At 32.8% G+C, this 27,762-nt stretch overlaps 1 protein-coding gene across 7 annotated transcripts in view; it reads left to right on the top strand.

Moving 5' to 3' along the window:
• The window catches only part of LOC129758333 (G protein-activated inward rectifier potassium channel 3-like), a 425,862-nt gene that overhangs the window by 8,896 nt on the left and 389,204 nt on the right, over positions 1 to 27,762 (top strand). For all 7 annotated transcript variants that reach the window (XM_055755828.1, XM_055755827.1, XM_055755822.1 and 4 more), the window contains one exon: positions 14,926 to 15,339. In XM_055755828.1, the coding sequence (XP_055611803.1) occupies positions 14,978 to 15,339 (362 nt within the window). In that variant the 5' untranslated portion in view covers positions 14,926 to 14,977. The remainder of the gene's footprint in view (positions 1 to 14,925; positions 15,340 to 27,762) is intronic.

Genomic DNA, 27,762 nt, shown 5'->3' with positions numbered 1-27,762 from the left:
TATATGGGGGGCGACATCGGAGGTCAATCTGAAAAAACTACAACGTGCCCAAAATCGCTGCCTAAAAGCGGTTTACAAGCGTCCAAGGCTGTATCCCTCGCTTCAGTTGTATAATGAAGCCGATATCTCGATCTTACCAATCAAGGCTATGAGAGAACATCAAGCACTTACAATAATCCACAACCATCTGAATAATCCTCAAGCCCACCACAACCAATCTTATAGTCGACCAAACCATAGGTATCGACTGAGAAACCAAACTACTCTTAGAACGAAACGTCCAACGACAGAGTTAGCCAAAAATGCGTTTCATTATTACGGTATAACTCGTTACAACGTACTTCCCCCACATATAAAATTGGTGAAAACGAACGAAAAGTTCAAAAAATTATTGAAAAAACATCTGAGAGCGAAATTGGAAACCTTCTTGAATTGAAGCATCGTAACGGTCAGCTTTGAGCCGATCAACGATTCCAAGATATGACAGCTGACTTGTACTCCCTTCAAAGAGATTATTCTCACTGGGAGTGCAATCCGCCCCATACATCCTCTTCATCCTTTTACCCCTCCACCACGATTCACCCACCCACCAGTGCACAAAATTCCACCCCCACGCTTAAACGAATTTAAACCTACATTCTAATATGCTGCAACATCTAATTTTTCTCATTTCCGCCAACCACCACCAGCACCGGCCACCGACCACCGCCAACCGCCGCCACAAACCGCCATCACCAACCGCCACCACCAACCGCCACCACCAACCGCCCTATCGTCGATATCAAAACCGTCAATAAATACACCAACGCCAACATTACAACTCCCAAAAATCATGATGAACTTTTAAATATTGTGAATGAGTGCACAAATTAATGAATTAATGAAATACCTTTGTAATCCCAGTGCTTGGAAAAAAACTTATGTAAAAAAAAAAAATAAAGAATGAAGAGGAGGTTTTATGCCTACGGGAGCATGAACTTGAAAGTAGTTCAACTCCCGCGGGCTTTTCCCTGCTCAGAAAAAAAAAAAAAAAATCTGTACACAACAAATTAAACTCGGAAAAAATCAGCCGAATGATTCTATCCGAGGCGAGTTTACACACCGCTGCTTCAGAAACACAACTGTCGATGTCACTTACGTAAAAGTTGTACAAAAGGGGACTCAAACATAAACCCTGCGGGAGGCCCATGTAAGAGTTCCTTCTTATTGCAATATCTCCGTGAGCAAAGTTCAGATATTTCTCGCTAAGCAAGCTGTATAAGATGTTATTCAATAGAGGAGGCAGACTTCGGGAGTGCAATTTGTCTGACAAAACCTCTATTGAGACTGCATTAAAAGCTCCCTTTATGTCTAGAAACACTGAAGCATTTTGTTGAGCAGAGCTTGCCATCGTGTCCCTAAATTGGTTTCATGAGTGTTCATAATTCGCCAGTGTCGAAGGGTGATTTAGTTATCTAATTAGGCTGTAGGTACATCTTAAAAAATTTACTGACATGTTCCTAAGATCTCCAGAGCTAAGACTAAGCAACACTAAATTAAGGACTCTACTATTCATAGTTGTAAGCAATTGACTCAAATGAAGTCGACGAAAAATAACCCATGATCTGGAGGTTCTTTTCTGCATGACGAATTTAGTTGGTATAACTTACTATCGTATCACCTATTAAGAGTGCCAAAATTACTAGTTTGGAAACGGATCCTAGAGGTGATTTTTTTTTCAAAAAACCATATATCACGAACATTTTTCCACTTTTCCCGAACTGTCAAACTCGTCAGTGTGTCGACCGACTTGCGCTCCTCAATTATAACAGCAGCCAATGATCACGTACATATGTGCAATAATTGTTCTCTATATCTTTATGATGCACCGTTAATCCCGAACCAGTTATTTGCCCCGCAAGACAAAGATAAATTAGATCCAAGGCATGAATGACGCAAGACGACTCAAGTCACATCCCATATCGGCCAATTCTCAGCTCGGCTGCCTGGATTAGTTAGTCCACCGGTCAAGGCAGATGATAACGAGATTCGTCGCCGGTTTGGTTTAAATTTAATTTCCTCATACTCCTCCATAAACAGAACAAACAAACGAAAACTAAAAATCTGCCATCGTTCGTCGGGGTCTGGGCCGGTGTCCGGAGATTTTTTTTTTCGAGGCTGGCGACAAGATGAGGTTGGATCTTTCTTTTTCCTCTAGCCAGGTCAGCAGGCAATAATCTATTTAGCTGACACGCTTTTGTGCACGATCAGTTAGTTGATCCTAATTACATACATGTTGACACATGTGGCTGGCAGTGTGTTCCATAAAAAGCGGTCCGCAAATTCTCAAACAACGGTTTATAAAACATCGTAAAGTAACAATAAGGATGTGTGAAGGTAGTAAATTAAAAAAAAACATTGTAAAATGGAAGCTGTAAACTGAGATTAGAAAACTTCTTAAGTAGGCTCTTGATATGATGAGTAGCAGCTTTGTATCATATCTAAGCCTAATGCGATAAGATTATTCTTAATTTGTTGGTCGAAAGATCATCTGTGGCATTGCTGTGCTGTCATGTTATTTGGCAGTGTAGGTGAGATTTATGATCTGGTTTCCTTGCCTGTCTCAATGATATTACGTGGGATTGTAGATGAGAAAAGCCTTAGTCGTTTCATGAATGATGTTAGATGACCAACATTTAAATTGATTGGACACTTCACATTTGTTTAAATTGTTTCTTGTCAAATGCCAAAATTGGCAAAAAATGACAAAAATGACAAAATGACAAAATGACAAAAATTACAAAAGTTACAAAAGTTACAAAAATTACAAAATCACAAAAATAACAAAAATGACAAAAATGACAAAAATGACAAAAATGACAAAAATGACAAAAATGACAAAAATGACAAAAATGACAAAAATGACAAAAATGACAAAAATGACAAAAATGACAAAAATGACAAAAATGACAAAAATGACAAAAATGACAAAAATGACAAAAATGACAAAAATGACAAAAATGACAAAAATGACAAAAATGACAAAAATGACAAAAATGACAAAAATGACAAAAATGACAAAAATGACAAAAATGACAAAAATGACAAAAATGACAAAAATGACAAAAATGACAAAAATGACAAAAATGACAAAAATGACAAAAATGACAAAAATGACAAAAATGACAAAAATGACAAAAATGACAAAAATGACAAAAATGACAAAAATGACAAAAATGACAAAAATGACAAAAATGACAAAAATGACAAAAATGACAAAAATGACAAAAATGACAAAAATGACAAAAATGACAAAAATGACAAAAATGACAAAAATGACAAAAATGACAAAAATGACAAAAATGACAAAAATGACAAAAATGACAAAAATGACAAAAATGACAAAAATGACAAAAATGACAAAAATGACAAAAATGACAAAAATGACAAAAATGACAAAAATGACAAAAATGACAAAAATGACAAAAATGACAAAAATGACAAAAATGACAAAAATGACAAAAATGACAAAAATGACAAAAATGACAAAAATGACAAAAATGACAAAAATGACAAAAATGACAAAAATGACAAAAATGACAAAAATGACAAAAATGACAAAAATGACAAAAATGACAAAAATGACAAAAATGACAAAAATGACAAAAATGACAAAAATGACAAAAATGACAAAAATGACAAAAATGACAAAAATGACAAAAATGACAAAAATGACAAAAATGACAAAAATGACAAAAATGACAAAAATGACAAAAATGACAAAAATGACAAAAATGACAAAAATGACAAAAATGACAAAAATGACAAAAATGACAAAAATGACAAAAATGACAAAAATGACAAAAATGACAAAAATGACAAAAATGACAAAAATGACAAAAATGACAAAAATGACAAAAATGACAAAATTGACAAAAATGACAAAAATGACAAAAATGACAAAAATGACAAAAATGACAAAAATGACAAAAATGACAAAAATGACAAAAATGACAAAAATGACAAAAATGACAAAAATGACAAAAATGACAAAAATGACAAAAATGACAAAAATGACAAAAATGACAAAAATGACAAAAATGACAAAAATGACAAAAATGACAAAAATGACAAAAATGACAAAAATGACAGAAATGACAAAAATGACAAAAATGACAAAAATGACAAAAATGACAAAAATGACAGAAATGACAAAAATGACAAAAATGACAAAAATGACAAAAATGACAAAAATGACAAAAATGACAAAAATGACAAAAATGACAAAACTGACAAAAATGACAAAAATGACAAAAATGACAAAAATGACAAAAATGGAAAAAATTACAAAAATTACTTAAATTACAAAAATAATAAAAATGACAAAAATGACAAGAATTACAAAAATTACAAAAATTACAGAAATCACAAAAATGAAGCGTTATTTTCCTGAAATATACCTCTACGATACTTCTACAGTCTGTTAACTGTCGAAGGAAAGTACAGGTGAATTTAATTCGTACCGCATCAGTTCTGGCTATCAGGAAAGATTGAAAAAAAAAATAGCTGTAATTACCTGATTCTTCAGACAGGTGCTTTTAAAATTGCTTAACTTTTACCTAGCATAAGAACTAGGCTCGGTACATATGTTAGGAGCCACATAGATTAACACCAAGTGTTTGTTTGAGTGTCGTGAAATTTCTAAAGATTCCGTTGTGAATTCGTTTTACAATTTCGTAAAGTTTATAAAAAGTTCAAAATTATCTAGTGCCATGGATCGAAACGGACAGGACGATTCGCAGAAACAGTTGGCCCGCTTGGTGCTGCAGATAGTTCAGGAGCACATGTGCAACCTATTCAACCGAGTGCAGGCTGTCGTATCGTACCTTCATCAGCTCTGCTATTTGGGCAAGTTAAACGCTTTCCTTCGGATGTTTGAAAGCATTATGGCCAGCTTCCGGGATGGCCGTATTCAGGGTGAGATTTCTGAATCGTCCGTTCATCCGGAGTCACAGCAGATTGCTTCGACATCACTGCTGGAAGCTGGGCAGCTCGTTTCTGCAGATGGGAAAGAGTACATCAAGCTGCGTAGTGATTTGCTACCTTACTCGGCGCGACTTCGTGATGGAGATGTTGAACTGAAACTACATAGCGAAGCCTGTCTGCTAACGTGGGCAGATTTCTATGTGGCTAGAGTATCAGTGGCTCGGATAGATCAACTCGACGCAGCTACGGACTTCCAGCAGGCTAAAGGATTTCTGTTGGATCATTTAAAGATAGAACAAGTGCTTTGGCACCAGAAGCTGAATGAAAGACAAGAACTTAGTGCTATTTTGCAGAAAATGATCAATGGAACTACGCTTAGTGTTGCGCATGCAGAAAATTTGTACCAGCTGTGGAAAGTGTTAAACTTGACAGATGGGAGTTCAAAAGCAATTGTTGAAAATAAATTCCTCGATGCCCAGTTGAAGGTATCCATTTTAAACGTTTGTGAGACGGAAAATTTATTCACCGATTGGTTTAGACCACGGTCTAAAATCTTCGACGATTTGCGTGATCGATCTGTGAGGAAGATGTTGGAAGATGCCGTAACGAAGGGTCTGGATAAGCACAAATCTCTGATGCTCGAGAAGTGTCCACCAACGATCAAGTTTTCGTTTAAACAATTGGCGGCTCCTTTACGACTGTTGGTAACACCTAGAGATTTCCAAATGTTTTCAGACCTGTTGCATCTTCCGAAGGCTTCGCTGATCCACACAGCGCTACCGGACATTATGGAGCGATTTTTTAGAGATATGAAATCTCATCGACCGGATAGTGTATTGGAGGCTGTACCTTGTACGAACATAGTGTATTTCTATCTAATGAAAGGGATGAACGAAAGGAACTGCGAGCTGGGAAATGAAGCGTCAGTAAAATGGAGCAGAACGAAGTGGGAATTGACTGGCAAATGCCCTTGCCAAATGCTGACGTCGTTAGTCAAATTGATCAACCATTTTCAACCGATGCTGCGTAGTGCAAGAAAACCGCTTGAACATAAGTTTCGCTTTTTAACAACTCTCAACTGTCCGAGCAAATTGAAGTCTTTGGCTGAACTGGCAAACAAGAAACTCAAAACTCAAGTCAACAACACCGAAATACCGGAAGAATTCTTGGTTTGGTTCTGTATTTTAGACGATGTTTTGTTTGAACGATCTCGCCAGAAGACAGACAATGTTCAATTGCCAAGCTCAGAACATTGGATAGAAATCTACGAATACTACTTGATATCGGACGTCTACCAGCCGGACATTTTGGATGCACTCCGAGTCCTGACCCATACCTTAGTTCAGCTCACAGTACGGTTCAAAAACATAACCTCACTTCGAGGACCGATTTTCGTGAAACAAATAAACTATCTGCTATACGTCAAATCATTCCGGCAAACGTGTTCTATAGAATACAAAAACCTGCTTCAATCGTTCTCCGACTACTGGCTTCAACAGGACCGAGCCATCATCTACGCCAACACTCGAGATCCTGCTTTGAAAGGACAGGTCCAAAGCTTCCTTTCGCTACTCGAGGAATACGTCGTTTTTGCCCTTGGCAAAAGAGCACCTCCATCTCAGATGGTCCAGTTCTTTCAGGCTCTCCGGAAGTTGCTTAGCTACCTCCAACAGGAAGGCCTTGCCTGGTTCCTTGATTACTACGAGCTCCAATACGCTGGAATTTTTATGAGCAAGGGCATAGTAAGGCGTTGCGGGGATCGGTTCAAAATCCTGGATTTCCCAAACTTCATCAAACTGTTTCCGGTGCTGAACGAGAACGCTAGGATTCCGAAACATTTCGTACTGAGGCAGCTGGAGGATCTGCTGCCGGCCATCGAGAGCGGAAAGCCGGTTAAGAAAATGTCCGGCGGCTTCGTTTCCAAACGGTGCCCCGTTGAGGTTATGTCCGTGCTGTTGGCCGATATCGTTAAGGAGCTGAAGCGGTACAATATGCGTGATGATGATTTTATTAATGAGTATTGATAAAATATAGTCTTAAGCACCTTAAGTTTACTTTAGATATGTTTAGTTATCTGGATAGAATTAGTTTGTAAATTTATTTTAATTATCTGAATACATTGTACAAAAATCAAACGACTTACATGTTAAGTGTGCAAACGAATTGTCTAACTTGAAAGTTCCAGTGTTTAATCCAAAAACACGATATGATAAAATAAAAAAATATTATGTCAAATCACAAAAAAAAACTTAAAAATTTTATTAACAGCGAAATTGTTCTTACAAAATGTAATTTACGTGGTTCGTTGCACTATTCTCTAAACCTATTTTGATTGTTTTTTTTTACGTTTAAATAAGGTTTTTTGCTTGAACAAAGCATACTTGAACCACACTCTGATCGAATCGTAAAATCTAAATCCCAGATCGATCTAGTCATTCCCCTGACCTAACCAGTGTGTTGTGGCACAGTAGTGTGGCCTGTAAATTGCTTAATTGTTTGGAGGTGTTTTATAATTGTGCCAGCGACATTTGTCGTCGGTTCTTTTATTTATTTATTCATTAATTTATACGGTTGGGGTAGTTTTTTCACCTATCGGGAGGAGGTGTAATTCTTACTAAATGGCCCAACAACAACAACAGCAACAGCTGGGCAGCACAGCAGTTTGTTGCTTGCTGCATTCCTTTGGCTCATCAAACGGTGACAAGGCTTTTGTCACATACATATCTCCGGATAATTGCTAAGAATTCGATCATTCTTGAGTGGGGAATGGAAATTGATTTGGAAACTTTTGAAAAAGAGCTTTCTTAAAAGATGCTTTGATTTAAGATACGTTAAAAAAGAACGGCGTTGAATCGCTTTTAGGTGGATTTAAACCAATTAAATATTTCAATCGCTGTCAAGCGATTAATATGATGATTCAGCTGAATTATGGTGAATGCTGTTTTAATCAAAGTAATGGAATGAGTGTATTTATTGCAAATACATGGATGGAACTAAACAAGGGGTGGAATGTTAACCCATTCGAGACGGAGGTGTTTTCGTGACATTCGAACTCATAGTACTTTACTCTAACATAAATTTTATGTCGTTTGATTTTCTTCAAAACCAATTTCCAATACATTTTGCCTGAACTTTTCGGATTCCATTGGTATAAGAATATTATTTTTCCGATCATTAGTAAACTCACAATGAATGATTGTTCTGACAAAAGCATAAAAATTCTATTGCACACACGGTGTGCAGTCGGTCTCGAGCGGGTTAACCTGTGAATTTTAATAAAGATTCGAGAATGAATATTTTTTAAATTGAAAATACTTAACGGAATTTTGAAAATAATTCGAAATTCCATAATAGAAGTTCCTAAAACCTAGAAAATTTTGAATTTGGAAAACTTTTTCTTTGAACATAGATTGATACATTTCAATATTTCTACTTTAAACCGGATTGCAATCTTGTTGAAAGTGAGAAGATAAAAATAATCATTTTATGTCGTTGCAAAGGTTGCATATATTGTTGCTGATTATTCAGGTGGTTCGATTTGATTATTCATCAATCATGAGGTAGGATTACGGTTTTGAAGCGGTTTTAAAAAGTTTAAGGATAGATGAAATAAAAGAGAAAAAAAGGAAATATGAAATGATAGAAAAATTTAGCGATCAAAGAAATCACATTTATGTTCAAACAGTTAATAATATAACATCTAATGAGGTTTGCAAATTTATCGTGTACACAGAAAGCGTGCATGAAATTTCAGAGTGTGCAAAGAAGAGCCAGTTGTTTCGCTTCTATTGGAAAGTACAGATGCTTGGTATCTGAAGGAGTGTGCTTTATGAAGATGAAATTACCGGCGGATTCGACAATTACAAATTTCACTTGAAGTTATTCTATATATCTCTAAAAAACATCAACCCAAATAAAAGAGCGGTTGATGATGGACTTCCTACACATTTCATCAAGCGCACTTCTTATGAAATAATTTGTAGATATTTTTACAAGAATCCTCAAATGGAAGATTTTCTGATTGCCTTAAAATTGTGAAAGTTTTCCTTGTTCATAAACTTGGTCCTATACCAGATCCCAACAACTATCTTCCAATCTAATCTTTGCCTTGCCCAATCTTAAGTAAATGTTAGTCTCACGAGTTACCGACTATATTGAACAAATCCATATTTAATGCACTTTATCTTTTCTCCTGTGGTCGGAACGATTTCGTCTTGTTTTCCCAGCTGCCGACATTACAGGACGATCCCAGGACTAGAACTGGTAATATCGAGCCATTTACCCAAAACCGATATTCGTAATATTGTTAGCTTCAATACTTTACGACTTATTGAAAAACCAACAACGATATTGAGTACCGTACTTTGCTTTTATAAGCTTTATAAGAAAAAGCTTTATTTATGCGTCCTAGCAAGTATTATAAAATATTCATGAAAGGTTTTTTGGAAGCCTAAAATGTGGTTTAAAATCTGCTGAAGAGTTTTTACGAAATTTTTTTTTTCAAGTTTTTTATCTTGATTTTTGTTGAGTCAATCCTGGGTTTGCCCAAATTTGCCTGGATATTTCCCGGATTTTTTGTCGACGGTTTTGAAACCAAATGTTCGGATTTTTCCAGGTTTAAAAATAATAGCCCGAATTTGTCCGGCCCGGATACGTGTTGAAAAAATTCTGGCAACCTTAGGTTAGGGTTTATATGATCCGAACTGTACTTTCTCGAAGCGATATCTCAGAAACGGTTAAAACTAGATACATTAAACTTTCTGACTTTTCCTACAATGAGGAGCTCTACAAGTTTGAGATTTTGAAATAGAGTAACCAGAATAGCATAGAAAAAAAGGACAATTAGACGGTTAGACTTAGACTTGGATTATTTGTTTTGATACAATCGAAACTACCAAACAGATTTTTATAAACCTAACCATTTTGAAATCGTCCAAATGTCTGCTATGTATCAGATGCTTCCTAAAAATTTGACTTTTGATTTTTATAGTCTTCAGAAAACGACCTTAAAGTGCTTAAAGCTAAAAAGTAAGTAAGTAAAGTAAGGTTTATGAGGACTTAGTCAATCCATTGACTACTGACGCATTTTTCCGAAATTTTTCAAAAATTAACAGATAATTCTCTCTTCAATCATTGAAACACTCTTGGAAACACTTCAAACCATTAAATAATGTTCCATTTTCAATTATTTAAGCTCAGGAGAATTTTTTTTCGAAAAGAAAAGAATAAAAACGTAGTGAAAATGCAAATACTTCTTTCGGATTCTTGATTTTTGTTGCCAAAGCGTTTCACGGGATGCGTGTTTCTAACACCCTCTGAGGTGTTAACGCTGGAACTAACAGCAGGTACGCAGTCGGATTGGCAGACGATATCGTGCTCATGATCATCGGCGAAACAGTCGAGGAGGTAGAATACCTTGCAACGATGTCTGTAGATAGGGTTGGCACCTGGATGGAACCAGTCAAGCTTCAGACAGCCCACCATAAAATCGAAGAAGGTACTACCCGTGACCAACAAAATAGTTGTGTCGCAAATGGAGATTACTGGTGGAGGACACACCCCATCTTCAAAGCAGTAGCTGAAATACCTTGAAGTTTCGACGATAGCTTAAGTTTTGATGCGCGTGTCAAATACCGTTGTGACAGTGCGTCAAAAGTCATTGACTAATTGGCGTGGATTATGCCGAACTGTTATGGTCCAAAGAGTAGCAAGAGACGTCTCCTTGCGAGCGGTGCACCATCGAAACTATGATATGGTGGAGAGGCCTGGAGCTCTGCGCAACAGATCAAAATTACGGAGTAGATACACTTCGGTTGATAGCCATGCGAGTTTGCTCTGCATACAGGACCATCTCAACAGATGCAGTTTTTGTCGTCGCGGGCATGATCCCCATCGACATCACTCTGGCAGAGGATAAAGAGTGTTACGAAGCTAGAGCTGTTAGAGGAGTGCGTAAAGCCCAACGAGCACCGTCAATACTCAAGTGGCAGGAGCAATGGGACACATCGAACAGAGACGATCCCGCGGCTTTCAGATTCGATAAATCGAAAGTATGGAGAGATCAACTTTTACCTGACTCAGTTGTTTCGGGCCCTGGGTGCTTTGGGCAATACCTTCATCGGTTTAAGCTCATCAGCTAGCCATATTTCCCGAAATACGTAGATATGGAGGAATCGGCAGACCATGCAATTTTTGTCTGCCCCAGGTTCATGCGAAGGCGTAGGAAACTGCTAACATTGAATGCTGAGAATGTTGTGAATCTTTTTTTTTTTTAATTTAACACTTAATTAATAAGGCATTTCACTTTGTACAAAGTTTTTGTTTGCCGATGATCAACATATAGTTTTTTAAATCTAAATTTGGGTTTATTTGGAATGGGGAACGGGAAAGGGTTAGGTTTGGGCTTCCTATCATAAGAGACAGTGGCTGATTTACACTGCTTCACATAAGTGAAGATGGGGGGTTTTCTAATATTGCTCTGATCACTATTAACATCCATTTCTGGATCGGAGGAAGAGCAGTTAGTGTGTTTTGGATCAGACCTTTTCTTCGGTGGAGAATCCGTTCGCACCTTTACACTGGTTTGTTCAGCTGGTGCTGATAAAGTCGGCTTCTGGTGGCTTCGTTTTGAATTCAAGTTGGGTTGTTGCTGCTGTTGTTGGACTTCTTTCGGGTTGATGTTGTATGCCTTCGGGTGTGGTTTGTTGTCTGGCTTTTGTTGTTGCATTTTAGCAATATTTGCGTAGCTAGTGCTTGGTTGGTTGGTGGTGGATGCGATTTTTTTCCTTGCTTCTGATAGGGAGATATTTTGATCTGTGGCGAGTTTGAGTAAAGATACTTCGGTTTTCCAGATAATACAGGTACGGTCAATAGGGCTGTGGTTTTCTTTGCAGTTTAAGCCAAACGAATCATTTTGACACGTAGTGCTCTCGTGCTGTCCGGAACATTTTATACACGCTATTAGACTCGTACATTTGGCCTTGGGATGACCATATTGTAGGCATTTTCGGCAGAGCATGGGCAACGGATAATATATCCGGGTTCTTAACCGAAGCAAACCAAAATCGATAAATTCAGGCACGATAGTGGTGTTGATTGTCAAAATAAACGTTGGTGTTCCAACGATTCCATTCGGTGTTTTTTTGTTATCTGTTGAACTTTGGTTATCTTTTGTGGTGCTAGTTCTACAAGAAGCTCATCGTTCGTCATATCTCCAACCTCATGACATTGAACCACAAACTTTCTAAACTTCAAACGAGGGTGTTTCCCAATTTCGATTGGTGTCCCATCGATCAGATTCGTAAGCTGTTCAAGTTTTTAACCTGTTCTTCACTTCGCACTTTCAAAACGACTTTTGGTATAGTAATATCCACTTTCAGCCTTACCGGCATGTCTTTCGATTGACTTCCCAATCACGAAAGGGTTCTCAGGAAGACCTTTATCACCCGTTCCTCGAAGGAACAAGTAGTGTAAACGACCGTACGGGTTATTTCGGTCCATCCAAATAGGAATCGCCCTATCTGGATGACAACCGGGAGAAGGGCTCAAGGCCACAAGTTGTTCTTCACCGCACCAAAACTATGACTATAGCCTTTAGACTCGAGTATAAAAAAAAAACAACCGAACTCGATCGAGGCTGAAGAGGAACTCCATGAATGAAATGTGTCGCGACGAACTTTCATGGTGAATTATAAACGACGAAATTTCGCAGATCATGTACGATCTGACAGGGATCAGGAGAGAGGATGAAAGGAGAGAAAGGAAAAGTCAACCTAACTTAACGAGCTAAAGGAAGGTCTTGTGCCTTGTACCTCTAATAAAAAACACCGCGATCTTAGGGCAAGGTATAATCCAAAAATGGACTCATACGTATGGTGAGGCTTAAAAGGTCTCACATACTCAGCTACGATCATTTGTACAGCAAGAGGGACTTGAGAAGGGAAAATAAAAAAGGGTGGAAAAAGAGTACAGCCTACTCCTTGATGTAGTATCATAGGGTAAAACCAATAGGCACATCAGGCACACGAAGCCCATCATGAAAAAAATAAAAATAAACTGAGCACAAGCACAGGTGAAAACAATTTTTGTTTCTCGTTCTACACTTCCAAGAGGTGTAGAATGTAGAAAATTATCAGTTTCTACATGTCTTAACGACTCCAACTAAAGAAAGTTCTACTCACTGATAAGGACTTCACTGTTGTCAGTGTCTATAACTTGTTCACTTGGAGTATCTAAGCATGGTATTTTTTGGTGTTTTCAAAAACTTTTGTGCAGTTTTAAATCAAATGTGATCAAAACCATCGATGATTCGTGAGGCAGCACACAGAAAATTAATAGAAAAAAAAGAATTCACCGTAAGGTCTCCATTAAATTATTGTGTCAATCGCAATACAAGTTAAGCTTGTAAACAAACCTTAGCCAAATTCATCCTCGAATTTATGGTAACGGCTAACTAGAGCGTGACCACACCATAAAAAATAATCACTTTACAATCAGTGTAACTTTTCAGATGAACGACCGATCCATGCACATTACTTATTGGCCAGCCAGATGTCATTTGCGTTCCGCAGTGCATCACTAATTGCACCACTGCACTGCACTGCTGACTGAAAGATAATAAAAGTGGCGGCATTTAGCACTACTGACTGCTAACCGAAATCCATTTTACGACTGTAACTAGTAGGTATTTTTTATACTGATTCGAATTGATGTAATTGCAATTTTTCAGGGCTGACTCCCTTGTTTGATTGGTTGCAAATCGGGTATCCATTGAAAATGGTGGCAAAAAAGGACGGATACTAACCCTAAAATGGCCATTAACTAGTTGTAGTTAATTAGCTTACTCGGTGGGTGTGATATCCTTCCATATCAGTTGGACCAGAAAAAAGTAGGGAGTTACTTATGGTGAGATAATCTGTCGACTTATTGCTTGTACAGGTACAGTCCAGCTGATATTAAACTGGAGTTCGCTCATTGATGGTTGAACGTTTATCCGGATTAGCGAAATTTTTCGTAGGGATATCCGGACAGCTCTATGAGGAAAATTAACTGTTAGAAAAAAAATGTAGATTTTACCGTCTTTACAAACTTCAAAGCTGACCGAGGACTGTCAAACAAAACCACAAACGTCACTTCCAATTTGCAACCTTTTCGAAAACGAATGCAAATTAACTTCAAACCCAACTGTCAACCGATGTGTCAAAATAGTGAAGCCCTGGCGTGCGAAAGCCAACTTCGATCAGCATCACGATACCGAAGCCATTGAACCATAAACCTTCAGGCTATCGACAGCTGGCTGCCGTTGATATTTACACTTCCAGTAACCGCAAAATCTGCGCGGTCCTATCCCCAGCTGACAGTTCCTGTTATGGTTCCTCACGCGATCATTTTCTGCTCTAAGCTCAGATCAACTGTCGGGCTTCGATCGTGAAACGGATCGCGGCGAAGCTATTTATTTAGTGGCGATTCAGGCGATACTTGTACAAATCACGGTTAAGGTTACCGTTTGGCGATTTCATGTGACCTTAGGAGGTTATGTAAGTGCAACGACGACGACAAACGGTTAGCTGCAGCCATAATCGTTAGTTGCTACAACCCTCAATACATCAGAATACTTCCGATAATGTCGCCGGCAATATGTATATGTACGTATACGGGAAAACAAGTTTGAATTACTTACTAGACATTTATTTACATGCTTATGCCCGCGTTGACAAGTGCATGAAGTGTAAATGTTGTCGGGTTTCGAAGTTCATTGAGCCTGGTTACAGGTTTATGCTAATGATTTTTATCCTAGGAAACGGTTCGGTTGAATATTCAGAATCAGAATCGATATGAATAATTAGAAGGCTGATTAGTTCTATCGAGGCGCAATGTTTACTTTCTTACTTTGTTTTGAATTGATGTTGGAAAAATGCCAACAAACTCTCACGTAAGTTCTTCATTCTTTCTTTTTTCCAGAAATTACCATTGCATGGCGCGATAAGCATCGATTGCAAAAACAAAACAAAAAATGACCAAACTATTTGACGAATCTCGCCCGGAAGGAGCCCCGCTGGTCGGGGCCGATGGCGGAACCGATATGGCCTGGACCAAACTGTTGGGCAGCCAATCCGTCCCAAATCCAATTTTGGTCAAAACAGTGCAACCAAATTCAGGGAAAGAGGACAATACTAACACAATGTTAGAAGACGATGGAAAGCCGGGTCGGGAAGTGCTGGTTACGATTGATCCGGAAACGGGCAAACCCATTGCGCAAACCACCACTTCCGCTGGTGGCGATGGACGCCGCCGAGAATCCATCATCGGAACATTCCACCGGCAGCTGAGGATGTCGCTGAAGGCTGTGAGCGAAGGACCGGGACCTCTGACAAGGTAGGCGCAGAATTTGTTTGTTGATCTTATACTTTCTAGAAAATGACATTTGAGATTTAAAAGTGTTTTCAGAAATTCATCAAAACTTTTTTTAAAGAATTTGAACATTTGAAAAATATTCCTAGGTCGAAATTACTAAAAAATAAGCTCAATTCTGCGGGAAAAAAACCCACGAGTTGGTACTTTTTCCCTTCCACGGATGGCTACTATTATTGTCATCATGCATTTTTGCACGTTGACAGTTTTAATCTGTCGATCGAATTTCTTTGCTCATGAAATCAACCACACTGGTCAGCAAAAAAGAATGCCGCTGCTGGAAGGAAAATAATTACTACTAACCGGGCGGCGTGTTCTTTCTCATCCGTTGTGATTTCATTACCTTTACCTTTGTTATTGTTGTTGTCGATCGTGCCCGCTGATTGATGGATGAGTAATTTGAACTACCAGGCGCGTGTAAGTTAACTGGACGTGATCTTGTAGGCAAATGAATGTGAAGCAACTTGGAACGTTCTTCGAACCGAGTAGATTGACTGGGATTTGAATTTTAAAGATACAGATTTTAAAATTGTCAAAATTGTCAAAATGGTCTAAAATTGTCAAAATTGTAAAAATTGTCAAAACTGTCAAAATTGTCAAAATTGTCAAAATTGTCAAAATTGTCAAAATTGTAAAAATGGTCAAAATTGGCAAAATTGTTAAAATTGTCAAAATTGTCATAATTGACAAAATTGTCAAAATTGTAAAAATTGTCAAAATTGTCAAAATAGTAAAAATTCTCAAAACTGTCAAAATTGTCAAAACTCCCAAAACTGTCAAAATTTTGAAAATTTTCAAAATTGACAAAATTGTCAAAATTTACAAAATTGTCAAAATTGTCAAAATTGTCAAAATTGTCAAATTTTTCAAAATTGTTAAAATTGCAAAACTGTCAAAAATGTAAAAATTGTCAAAATTGCCAAAATTGGCAAAATTGACAAAATTGTCAAAATTGTCAAAATTGTCAAAATTGTCAAAATTGTCAAAATTGTCAAAATTGTCAAAATTGTCAAAATTGTCAAAATTGTCAAAATTGTCAAAATTGTCAAAATTGTCAAAATTGTCAAAATTGTCAAAATTGTCAAAATTGTCAAAATTGTCAAAATTGTCAAAATTGTCAAAATTGTCAAAATTGTAAAAATTGTCAAAACTGTCAAAATTGTCAAAATTGTCAAAATTGTCAAAATTGTCAAAATTGTAAAAATTGTCAAAACTGTCAAAATTGTCAAAATTGTCAAAATTGTCAAAATTGTCAAAATTGTCAAAATTGTCAAAATTGTCAAAATTGTCAAAATTGTCAAAATTGTCAATATTGTCAGAATTGTCAAAATTGTCAAAATTGTCAAAATTGTCAAAATTGTCAAAATTGTCAAAATTGTCAAAATTGTCAAAATTGTCAAAATTGTCAAAATTGTCAAAATTGTCAAAATTGTCAAAATTGTCAAAATTGTCAAAATTGTCAAAATTGTCAAAATTGTCAAAATTGTCAAAATTGTCAAAATTGTCAAAATTGTCAAAATTGTCAAAATTGTCAAAATTGTCAAAATTGTCAAAATTGTCAAAATTGTCAAAATTGTCAAAATTGTCAAAATTGTCAAAATTGTCAAAATTGTCAAAATTGTCAAAATTGTCAAAATTGTCAAAATTGTCAAAATTGTCAAAATTGTCCAAATTGTCAAAATTGTCAAAATTGTCAAAATTGTCAAAATTATCAAAATTGTCAAAATTGTCAAAATTGTCAAAATTGTCAAAATTGACAAAATTGTCAAAATTGTCATAATTGTCAAAATTGTCAAAATTGTCAAAATTGTCAAAATTGTCAAAATTGTCAAAATTGTCAAAATTGTCAAAATTGTCAAAATTGTCAAAATTGTCAAAATTGTCAAAATTGTCAAAATTGTCAAAATTGTCAAAATTGTCAAAATTGTCAAAATTGTCAAAATTGTCAAAATTGTCAAAATTGTCAAAATTGTCAAAATTGTCAAAATTGTCAAAATTGTCAAAATTGACAAACTTGTCAAACTTGTCAAAATTGTTAAAATTGTCAAAATTGTCAAAATTGTCAAAATTGTCAAAATTGTCAAAACTGTCAAAATTGTAAAAATTGTCAAAATTGGCAAAATTGGCAAAATTGTCAAAATTGTCCAAATTGTCAAAATTGTCAAAATTGTCAAAATAATCAAAATTGTCAAAATTGTCAAAATTGTCAAAATTGTCAAAATTGTCAAAATTGTCAAAATTGTCAATATTGTCAAAATTTTCAAAATTGTCAAAATTTTCAAAATTGTCAAAATTGTCAAAATTGTCAAAATTGTCAAAATTGTCAAAATTGTCAAAATTGTCAAAATTGTCAAAATTGTCAAAATTGTCAAAATTGTCAAAATTGTCAAAATTGTCAAAATTGTCAAAATTGTCAAAATTGTCAAAATTGTCAAAATTGTCCAAATTGTCAAAATTGTCAAAATTGTCAAAATTGTCAAAATTGTCAAAATTGTCAAAATTGTCAAAATTGTCAAAATTGTCAAAATTGTCAAAATTGTCAAAATTGTCAAAATTGTCAAAATTGTCAAAATTGTCAAAATTGACAAACTTGTCAAACTTGTCAAAATTGTTAAAATTGTCAAAATTGTCAAAATTGTTTAAATTGTCAAAACTGTCAAAATTGTAAAAATTTTCAAAATTGGCAAAATTGGCAAAATTGTCAAAATTGTCCAAATTGTCAAAATTGTCAAAATTGTCAAAATTATCAAAATTGTCAAAATTTTCAAAATTGTCAAAATTGTCAAAATTGTCAAAATTGTCAAAATTGTCAAAATTGTCAAAATTGTCAAAATTGTCAAAATTGTCAAAATTGTCAAAATTGTCAAAATTGTCAAAATTGTCAAAATTGTCAAAATTGTCAAAATTGTCAAAATTGTCAAAATTGTCAAAATTGTCAAAATTGTCAAAATTGTCAAAATTGTCAAAATTGTCAAAATTGTCAAAATTGTCAAAATTGTCAAAATTGTCAAAATTGTCAAAATTGTCAAAATTGTCAAAATTGTCAAAATTGTCAAAATTGTCAAAATTGTCAAAATTGTCAAAATTGTCAAAATTGTCAAAATTGTCAAAATTGTCAAAATTGTCAAAATTGTCAAAATTGTCAAAATTGTCAAAATTGTCAAAATTGTCAAAATTGTCAAAATTGTCAAAATTGTCAAAATTGTCAAAATTGTCAAAATTGTCAAAATTGTCAAAATTGTCAAAATTGTCAAAATTGTCAAAATTGTCAAAATTGTCAAAATTGTCAAAATTGTCAAAATTGTCAAAATTGTCAAAATTGTCAAAATTGTCAAAATTGTCAAAATTGTCAAAATTGTCAAAATTATCAAAATTATCAAAATTGTCAAAATTGTCAAAATTGTCAAAATTGTCAAAATTGTCAAAATTGTCAAAATTGTCAAAATTGTCAAAATTGTCAAAATTGTCAAAATTGACAAAATTGCCAAAATTGACAAAATTGCCAAAATTATCAAAATTGTCAAAATTGTAAAAATTGTCGAAATTGCCAAATTGTCAAAATTGGCAAAATAAGCAAAATTGTCAAAATTGTCAAAATTGTCAAAATTGTCAAAATTGTCAATATTGTCAAAATTGTCAAAATTGTCAAAATTGTCAAAATTGTCAAAATTGTCAAAATTGTCAAAATTGTCAAAATTGTCAAAATTGTCAAAATTGTCAAAATTGTCAAAATTGTCAAAATTGTCAAAATTGTCAAAATTGTCAAAATTGTCAAAATTGTCAAAATTGTCAAAATTGTCAAAATTGTCAAAATTGTCAAAATTGTCAAAATTGTCAAAATTGTCAAAATTGTCAAATTTGTCAAAATTGTCAAAATTGTCAAAATTGTCAAAATTGTCAAAATTGTCAAAATTGTCAAAATTGTCAAAATTGTCAAAATTGTCAAAATTGTCAAAATTGTCAAAATTGTCAAAATTGTCAAAATTGTCAAAATTGTCAAAATTGTCAAAATTGTCAAAATTGTCAGAATTGTCAAAATTGTCAAAATTGTCAAAATTGTCAAAATTGTCAAAATTGTCAAAATTGTCAAAATTGTCAAAATTGTCAAAATTGTCAAAATTGTCAAAATTGTCAAAATTGTCAAAATTGTGAAAATTGTGAAAATTGTGAAAATTGTCAAAATTGTCAAAATTGTCAAAATTGTCAAAATTGTCAAAATTGTCAAAATTGTCAAAATTGTCAAAATTGTCAAAATTGTCAAAATTGTCAAAATTGTCAAAATTGTCAAAATTGTCAAAATTGTCAAAATTGTCAAAATTGTCAAAATTGTCAAAATTGTCAAAATTGTCAAAATTGTCAAAATTGTCAAAATTGTCAAAATTGTCAAAATTGTCAAAATTGTCAAAATTGTCAAAATTGTCAAAATTGTCAAAATTGTCAAAATTGTCAAAATTGTCAAAATTGTCAAAATTGTCAAAATTGTCAAAATTGTCAAAATTGTCAAAATTGTCAAAATTGTCAAAATTGTCAAAATTGTCAAAATTGTCAAAATTATAAAAATTGTCAAAATTGCCAAATTGGCAAAATCGGCAAAATTAGCAAAATTGTCAAAATTGTCAAAATTGTCAAAATTGTCAAAATTGTCAAAATTGTCAAAATTGTCAAAATTGTCAAAATTGTCAAAATTGTCAAAATTGTCAAAATTGTCAAAATTGTCAAAATTGTCAAAATTGTCAAAATTGTCAAAATTGTCAAAACTGTCAAAATTGTCAAAATTGTCAAAATTGTCAAAATTGTCAAAATTGTCAAAATTGTCAAAATTGTCAAAATTGTCAAATTTGTCAAAATTGTCAAAATTGTCAAAATTGTCAAAATTGTCAAAATTGTCAAAATTGTCAAAATTGTCAAAATTGTCAGAATTGTCAAAATTGTCAAAATTGTCAAAATTGTCAAAATTGTCAAAATTGTCAAAATTGTCAAAATTGTCAAAATTGTCAAAATTGTCAAAATTGTCAAAATTGTCAAAATTGTCAAAATTGTCAAAATTGTCAAAATTGTCAAAATTGTCAAAATTGTCAAAATTGTCAAAATTGTCAAAATTGTCAAAATTGTCAAAATTGTCAAAATTGTCAAAATTGTCAAAATTGTCAAAATTGTCAAAATTGTCAAAATTGTCAAAATTGTCAAAATTGTCAAAATTGTCAAAATTGTCAAAATTGTCAAAATTGTCAAAATTGTCAAAATTGTCAAAATTGTCAAAATTGTCAAAATTGTCAAAATTGTCAAAATTGTCAAAATTGTCAAAATTGTCAAAATTGTCAAAATTGTCAAAATTGTCAAAATTGTCAAAATTGTCAAAATTGTCAAAATTGTCAAAATTGTCAAAATTGTCAAAATTGTCAAAATTGTCAAAATTGTCAAAATTGTCAAAATTGTCAAAATTGTCAAAATTGTCAAAATTGTCAAAATTGTCAAAATTGTCAAAATTGTCAAAATTGTCAAAATTGTCAAAATTGTCAAAATTGTCAAAATTGTCAAAATTGTCAAAATTGTCAAAATTGTCAAAATTGTCAAAATTGACAAAATTGACAAAATTGACAAAATTGACAAAATTGACAAAATTGTCAAAATTGTCAAAATTGTCAAAATTGTCAAAATTGTCAAAATTGTCAAAATTGTCAAAATTGTCAAAATTGTCAAAATTGTCAAAATTGTCCAAATTGTCAAAATTGTCAAAATTGTCAAAATTGTCAAAATTGTCAAAATTGTCAAAATTGTCAAAATTGTCAAAATTGTCAAAATTGTCAAAATTGTCAAAATTGTCAAAATTATCAAAATTGTCAAAATTGTCAAAATTGTCAAAGTTGTCAAAATTGTCAAAATTGTCAAAATTGTCAAAATTGTCAAAATTGTCAAAATTGTCAAAATTGTCAAAATTGTGAAAATTGTCAAAATTGTCAAAATTGTCAAAATTGTCAAAATTGTCAAAATTGTCAAAATTGTCAAAATTGTCAAAATTGTCAAAATTGTCAAAATTGTCAAAATTGTCAAAATTGTCAAAATTGTCAAAATTGTCAAAATTGTCAAAATTGTCAAAATTGTCAAAATTGTCAAAATTGTCAAAATTGTCAAAGTTGTCAAAATTGTCAAAATTGTCAAAATTGTCAAAATTGTCAAAATTGTCAAAATTGTCAAAATTGTCAAAATTGTCAAAATTGTCAAAATTGTCAAAATTGTCAAAATTGTCAAAATTGTCAAAATTGTCAAAATTGTCAAAATTGTCAAAATTGTCAAAATTGTCAAAATTGTCAAAATTGTCAAAATTGTCAAAATTGTCAAAATTGTCAAAATTGTCAAAATTGTCAAAATTGTCAAAATTGTCAAAATTGTCAAAATTGTCAAAATTGTCAAAATTTTCAAAATTTTCAAAATTGTCAAAATTGTCAAAATTGTCAAAATTGTCAATTTTGACAATTTTGCTAATTTTGCCAATTTTGCCAATTTGGCAATTTTGACAATTTTGACAATTTTGACAATTTTGACAATTTTGACAATTTTGACAATTTTGACAATTTTGACAATTTTGACAATTTTGACAATTTTGACAATTTTGACAATTTTGACAATTTTGACAATTTTGACAATTTTGACAATTTTGACAATTTTGACAATTTTGACAATTTTGACAATTTTGACAATTTTGACAATTTTGACAATTTTGACAATTTTGACAATTTTGACAATTTTGACAATTTTGACAATTTTGACAATTTTGACAATTTTGACAATTTTGAAAATTTTGACAATTTTGACAATTTTGACAATTTTGACAATTTTGACAATTTTGACAATTTTGACAATTTTGACAATTTTGACAATTTTGACAATTTTGACAATTTTGACAATTTTGAAAATTTTGACAATTTTGACAATTTTGACAATTTTGACAATTTTGACAATTTTGACAATTTTGACAATTTTGACAATTTTGACAATTTTGACAATTTTGACAATTTTGACAATTTTGACAATTTTGACAATTTTGACAATTTTGACAATTTTGACAATTTTGACAATTTTGACAATTTTGACAATTTTGACAATTTTGACAATTTTGACAATTTTGACAATTTTGACAATTTTGACAATTTTGACAATTTTGACAATTTTGACAATTTTGACAATTTTGACAATTTTGACAATTTTGACAATTTTGACAATTTTGACAATTTTGACAATTTTGACAATTTTGACAATTTTGACAATTTTGACAATTTTGACAATTTTGACAATTTTGACAATTTTTACAATTTGACATTTAATATGAACCCCATGTCAAATTTGACATACATAGAATGCAGTACAGCGAGTTTTTTCCGTTTCTCTAACAGGGACGTCGAAATTAAGTGAGTTGACAGTGCATCGCTGGGTTATGTTGTAAAAATAAAAACCTACACTTTATCCTATCAATGGTAGATTGGGAAAAATCTTGAAACTGTTTGAAAAATTGAAAATTCTTTTATTACTCGGAAGATTTATGCTCTCATACCTAAAATGCATAGTCAATCCATATTTTGCATGCTTAATCCATAGCTTACAGCTACTCACCGAAACGGAACAATTGAGGTGGAAAATCGACCAAAATTGTAACAAAATTTACGATCGTCGTTGCGGCGTGGTTGGAAAAATGTGACGCGTTCCACCAAAAATGACGCCAGTTTGTTTCGATAAACATACGACCAGGCAAATAATTCTTCCCACCCGGTCGAGAACGAGCTTAAATAGAACGCCACCGAAATAGTTTTAATCTATATGGAGACTCCGGTCAGATGTAGCACGTTACAGCTTCCAGCTTCATCATCATCATCATCATCATCATTGGCGGATTATTTCGATTGTTTCAACAAAAGCGACCTCCCTGCGGCCATATATTTTGTTATGCTAATAAGTTATTTATGTTTACATAATTGTGCCCCTGGATCCGGTCGGTCGGCCGTACAATAATAAGTTATGCAGCTCCCGGTGAAATTACAATTGTGTTTTTACTATTTGGATGCACCTCGGTCGAAGCGGCTCGAAGCTCTACTATTTATCGGTATTGTTTGCCCTAATTTGAATGGCGAATATCGGCCGCCCCGAGTGGGAATTGTGAGGAATACATTTAGTTTATCATTTTAAGATAATCCGATATCGATTTTATTTGTAGATCTGGCGAGTTTTCTGGCGGTTGAAATTTGTGTCACGTGTTACGATAAGCAAACAATAAAACATCTGTATGTTACGAAATATGTTTAAATTGTTCATCTATAGTCGCTACCGGAATTGTGTCAGATTTCAAATCTATCCTGCATCATAGAAATTTCCCACCTTGCGCCAGTTGAACGTTCTACGAGAGGAATGTTTATTATTGTTAAACGAGAATACCTACCGAAAATTGCGGAATCGATTCAGTCAGTCTCGAAACTACGTCAGACGGAAGTGAGAATAATTTCAAACCAATCCCCTTCGCCATGAAGAGGAAACTTCAAATCGTTGGAGGGATATCGGATGATTCATTCCGAAATTGCTACTCGACCAGCGAAAGTTGCTCCTAGTTCAAGGAACACACTTGAATAGGAAACAGATCAACTGAAGGCTGGTTATGCAATTTGATATTTGCATAAAAATGATGCAACTTTATTCAATTGTTGAATAATTATATTTTTTGCAGTGTGTGAAAATTCCACCGCCGACTGTGCCTAACAAAAGGAATACACAATATTTATGCAATTTCTCACTAACTAAATGATTCAAGAATTTTCATTCCTTCTTAAATGTCTTAAATGTATTAAATGTCAATATAATTTAAGACTTTCTGATTTTCAAACAATCTGAATTTCTGAAATAATAACTGCCTTATCGTCTACCTAAAATGAGATCTTCAGACTTACTTAACAGTCGAAATGGTCAAGACAGTCAAAAGTGATCAAATTTTAAAATTGATCGATATTTAAAAGACTTTCAAAATCATTTTGTCATTATTGTCTTTTTTGTCATTTTTGTCATTTTTGTCTTTTTTGTCATTTTTTTATTTAACTTGTCAATTTGACCAATTGTCAATTTTTAAAATTTTGACAAATTTTTACACGTTGATAATTTCTACAATTTTGACAATTTGGACAAAATTTGCCATTTTGCCAATTGACAATTTTTACCATTATGAAAAATTGGTTCATTTCGATATTTTGTAAAATAAATGACAAAAATGACAAATATGATAAAATGACAAAATTGAAAAAAATGACAAAAATGACAAAATGACAGAAATGACAAAAATGACAAAAATGACAAAAATGACAAAAATGACAAAAATGACAAAAATGACAAAAATGACAAAAATTACAAAAATGACAAAAATGACAAAAATGACAAAAATGACAAAAATGACAAAAATGACAAAAATGACAAAAATGACAAAAATGACAAAAATGACAAAAATGACAAAAATGACAAAAATGACAAAAATGACAAAAATGACAAAAATGACAAAAATGACAAAAATCACAAAAATGACAAAAATGACAAAAATGACAAAAATGACAAAAATGACAAAAATGACAAAAATGACAAAAATGACAAAAATGACAAAAATGACAAAAATGACAAAAATGACAAAAATGACAAAAATGACAAAAATGACAAAAATGACAAAAATGACAAAAATGACAAAAATGACAAAAATGACAAAAATGACAAAAATGACAAAAATGACAAAAATGACAAAAATGACAAAAATGACAAAAATGACAAAAATGACAAAAATGACAAAAATGACAAAAATGACAAAAATGACAAAAATGACAAAAATGACAAAAATGACAAAAATGACAAAATGACAAAAATGACAAAAATGACAAAAATGACAAAATGACAAAAATGACAAAAATGACAAAAATGACAAAAATGACAAATATGACAAAAATTACAAAATGACAAAAATGACAAAATGACAAAAATGACAAAAATGACAAAAATGACAAAAATGACAAAAATGACAAAAATGACAAAAATGACAAAAATGACAAAAATGACAAAAATGACAAAATGACAAAAATGACAAAAATGACAAAAATGACAAAAATGACAAAATGACAAAAATGACAAAATGACAAAAATGACAAAAATGACAAAAATGACAAAAATGACAAAAATGACAAAAATGACAAAAATGACAAAAATGACAAAAATGACAAAAATGACAAAATGACAAAAATGACAAAAATGACAAAAATGACAAAAATGACAAAATGACAAAAATGACAAAAATGACAAAAATGACAAAATGACAAAATGACAAAAATGACAAAAATGACAAAAATGACAAAATGACAAAAATGACAAAAATGACAAAATGACAAAAATGACAAAAATGACAAAAATGACAAAAATGACAAAAATGACAAAAATGACAAAAATGACAAAAATGACAAAAATGACAAAAATGACAAAAAAGACAAAAATGACAAAAATGACAAAAATGACAAAAATGACAAAAATGACAAAAATGACAAAAATGACTAAAATGACAAAAATGACATAAAAGTAAGAAATTACAAAAATGGCAACATCGACAAAAATGTCAAATCGCAAAATGACAGAATCAGATCAATATTTTTGGTAAATTTGTCATCAATATTGTTTAATTTGTTTTCAGATTTTTTATTTTAAAGTTGAATTTAGGGGATTTCTTCTCACAAATAAAACCACACTGCTCCACCGTTTGTTGTAGTAGATTTTTCTGGTTTTATTTTTCTGTTTTGTTTACTCTTTAATCATAGGTACATATTTATTTTTTACTCCACGATAAAATACAATTCAAAAATACATATAATTAGATTATCAAAAATTCATTCATTATAATGTATAATAATTTTTTTTCCATTGTTCGTGTAATTTACTTTCTCGGTTGTTTTAAGTGTTTTTCTGCGATTTTTTTTGCTGTTTTTCGAATGTGTTCACTGACTTTGTTTGCTGACTTGCTTTTCGATAGGGATAAACTCTGCGCCAACTTTGGTTGGGGTGTTTTTTTTCTCTCTTTTCATTATTGTGGGGACTACGTGAAAACTGCATCTTAGTATGCGTGTATTTTTTGGTGAGTGTTCAATTTGAGGGATTAGAGAACTAGACTAAAATTTTCGGGAAACTGTATTTTTTCTCTGTTATCTAATGTGGTTCATAGTTTTTCTTCTCAAATATTTCTGACCTATTGTTATTCATTCATTCACATCGCAAATGTTAGCTTTCTATGAAACGAATCAATCGAAGTTAACTTTGATTTTATTTAAAATAAACAAATCCAAACAATTCCTTTATTAGTTTCTTAACAGTTCAACAAAAGATTGAACGCAAGAAGAAAACAAAAAAAAAGTGATCATCGACTTTTGTTATCGATTTCAAATCGAAATGTTTTAGTGGTTGCTGTTCTATGTGCATCGAAATATGTTTAAAACCTTCTTTTGTTTTGTTTCTATACATTCCTACACATAAATGTTTTCTGTTGTTTTTTGTCCGATTTTGCTTGTTTATTAGCTTGGTTAGATTGGTTGTTTGTTGCTCTGTTTTATGAAGATTTTGAGTTCACTCTTTCAGTAACCGTTTTTACACTCTAGTTGTTTATGCATATGAAGTTTAGGCAAACCACAAATTTACTTAAACTGTAAAAATCGTCACGATACGTGAAAATGGCTCAAGTTTTTGAGCATTTGAGCATTTTTTGACAGTTTAAAAATAGGACAATTTTGAAATTTTGGCGGTTTGAAAATTTTGACAATGTTGAAAGTTTTGACAATTTTGACAATTTTAAATTTTTGATTATCTTTACGGTGTTGACAGTTCGTAAATTTTGACAATTTTCCAAATTTGTCCCTGAGAATTTTGACAAATTTGCCCATTTTGATAATATGAATAATTTTCACAGTTTGGAAATTGTTCCAGTGTGAAATTTAGACAAGAATATCGTGTACTTTTTCAGTTGAAAAGATTCAAACCCTAATGCTGCTGCCTGTAGTTCCCTTGAGAGTCAACAGAATGACAATGCGAGATCAATGTAAAAAAGATTCAAAAGCGAGAGCTGATTTGCATCAAAGTCGATCACTCAAGCTTACTACCTCCTTGTAAACATGAAACGGCAGAGAGGTAAATCAAATCGACAGAGCGATCGTAACGATATCTCTGGTGATTTTGCATCATCAAATTGACAGAGAGAAACACACCATATGCGTGTCTCGGGAGAGTGCTACGAGATCTGAGTAGAAATGCTTAGTGGTGTATCAAAAGTAAGTGAGATACTTACTGATACATAATCTTATTCGAAAAACCACTCACTGTCACTCACTCACTCACTCGAAA

This window comes from Uranotaenia lowii, chromosome 3 (assembly GCF_029784155.1).
Source record: "Uranotaenia lowii strain MFRU-FL chromosome 3, ASM2978415v1, whole genome shotgun sequence".
Lineage (NCBI taxonomy): Eukaryota > Metazoa > Arthropoda > Insecta > Diptera > Culicidae > Uranotaenia > Uranotaenia lowii.
Note: the sequence above shows the minus strand (reverse complement) of the source record. Positions and strands in the feature narration are given on the sequence as shown.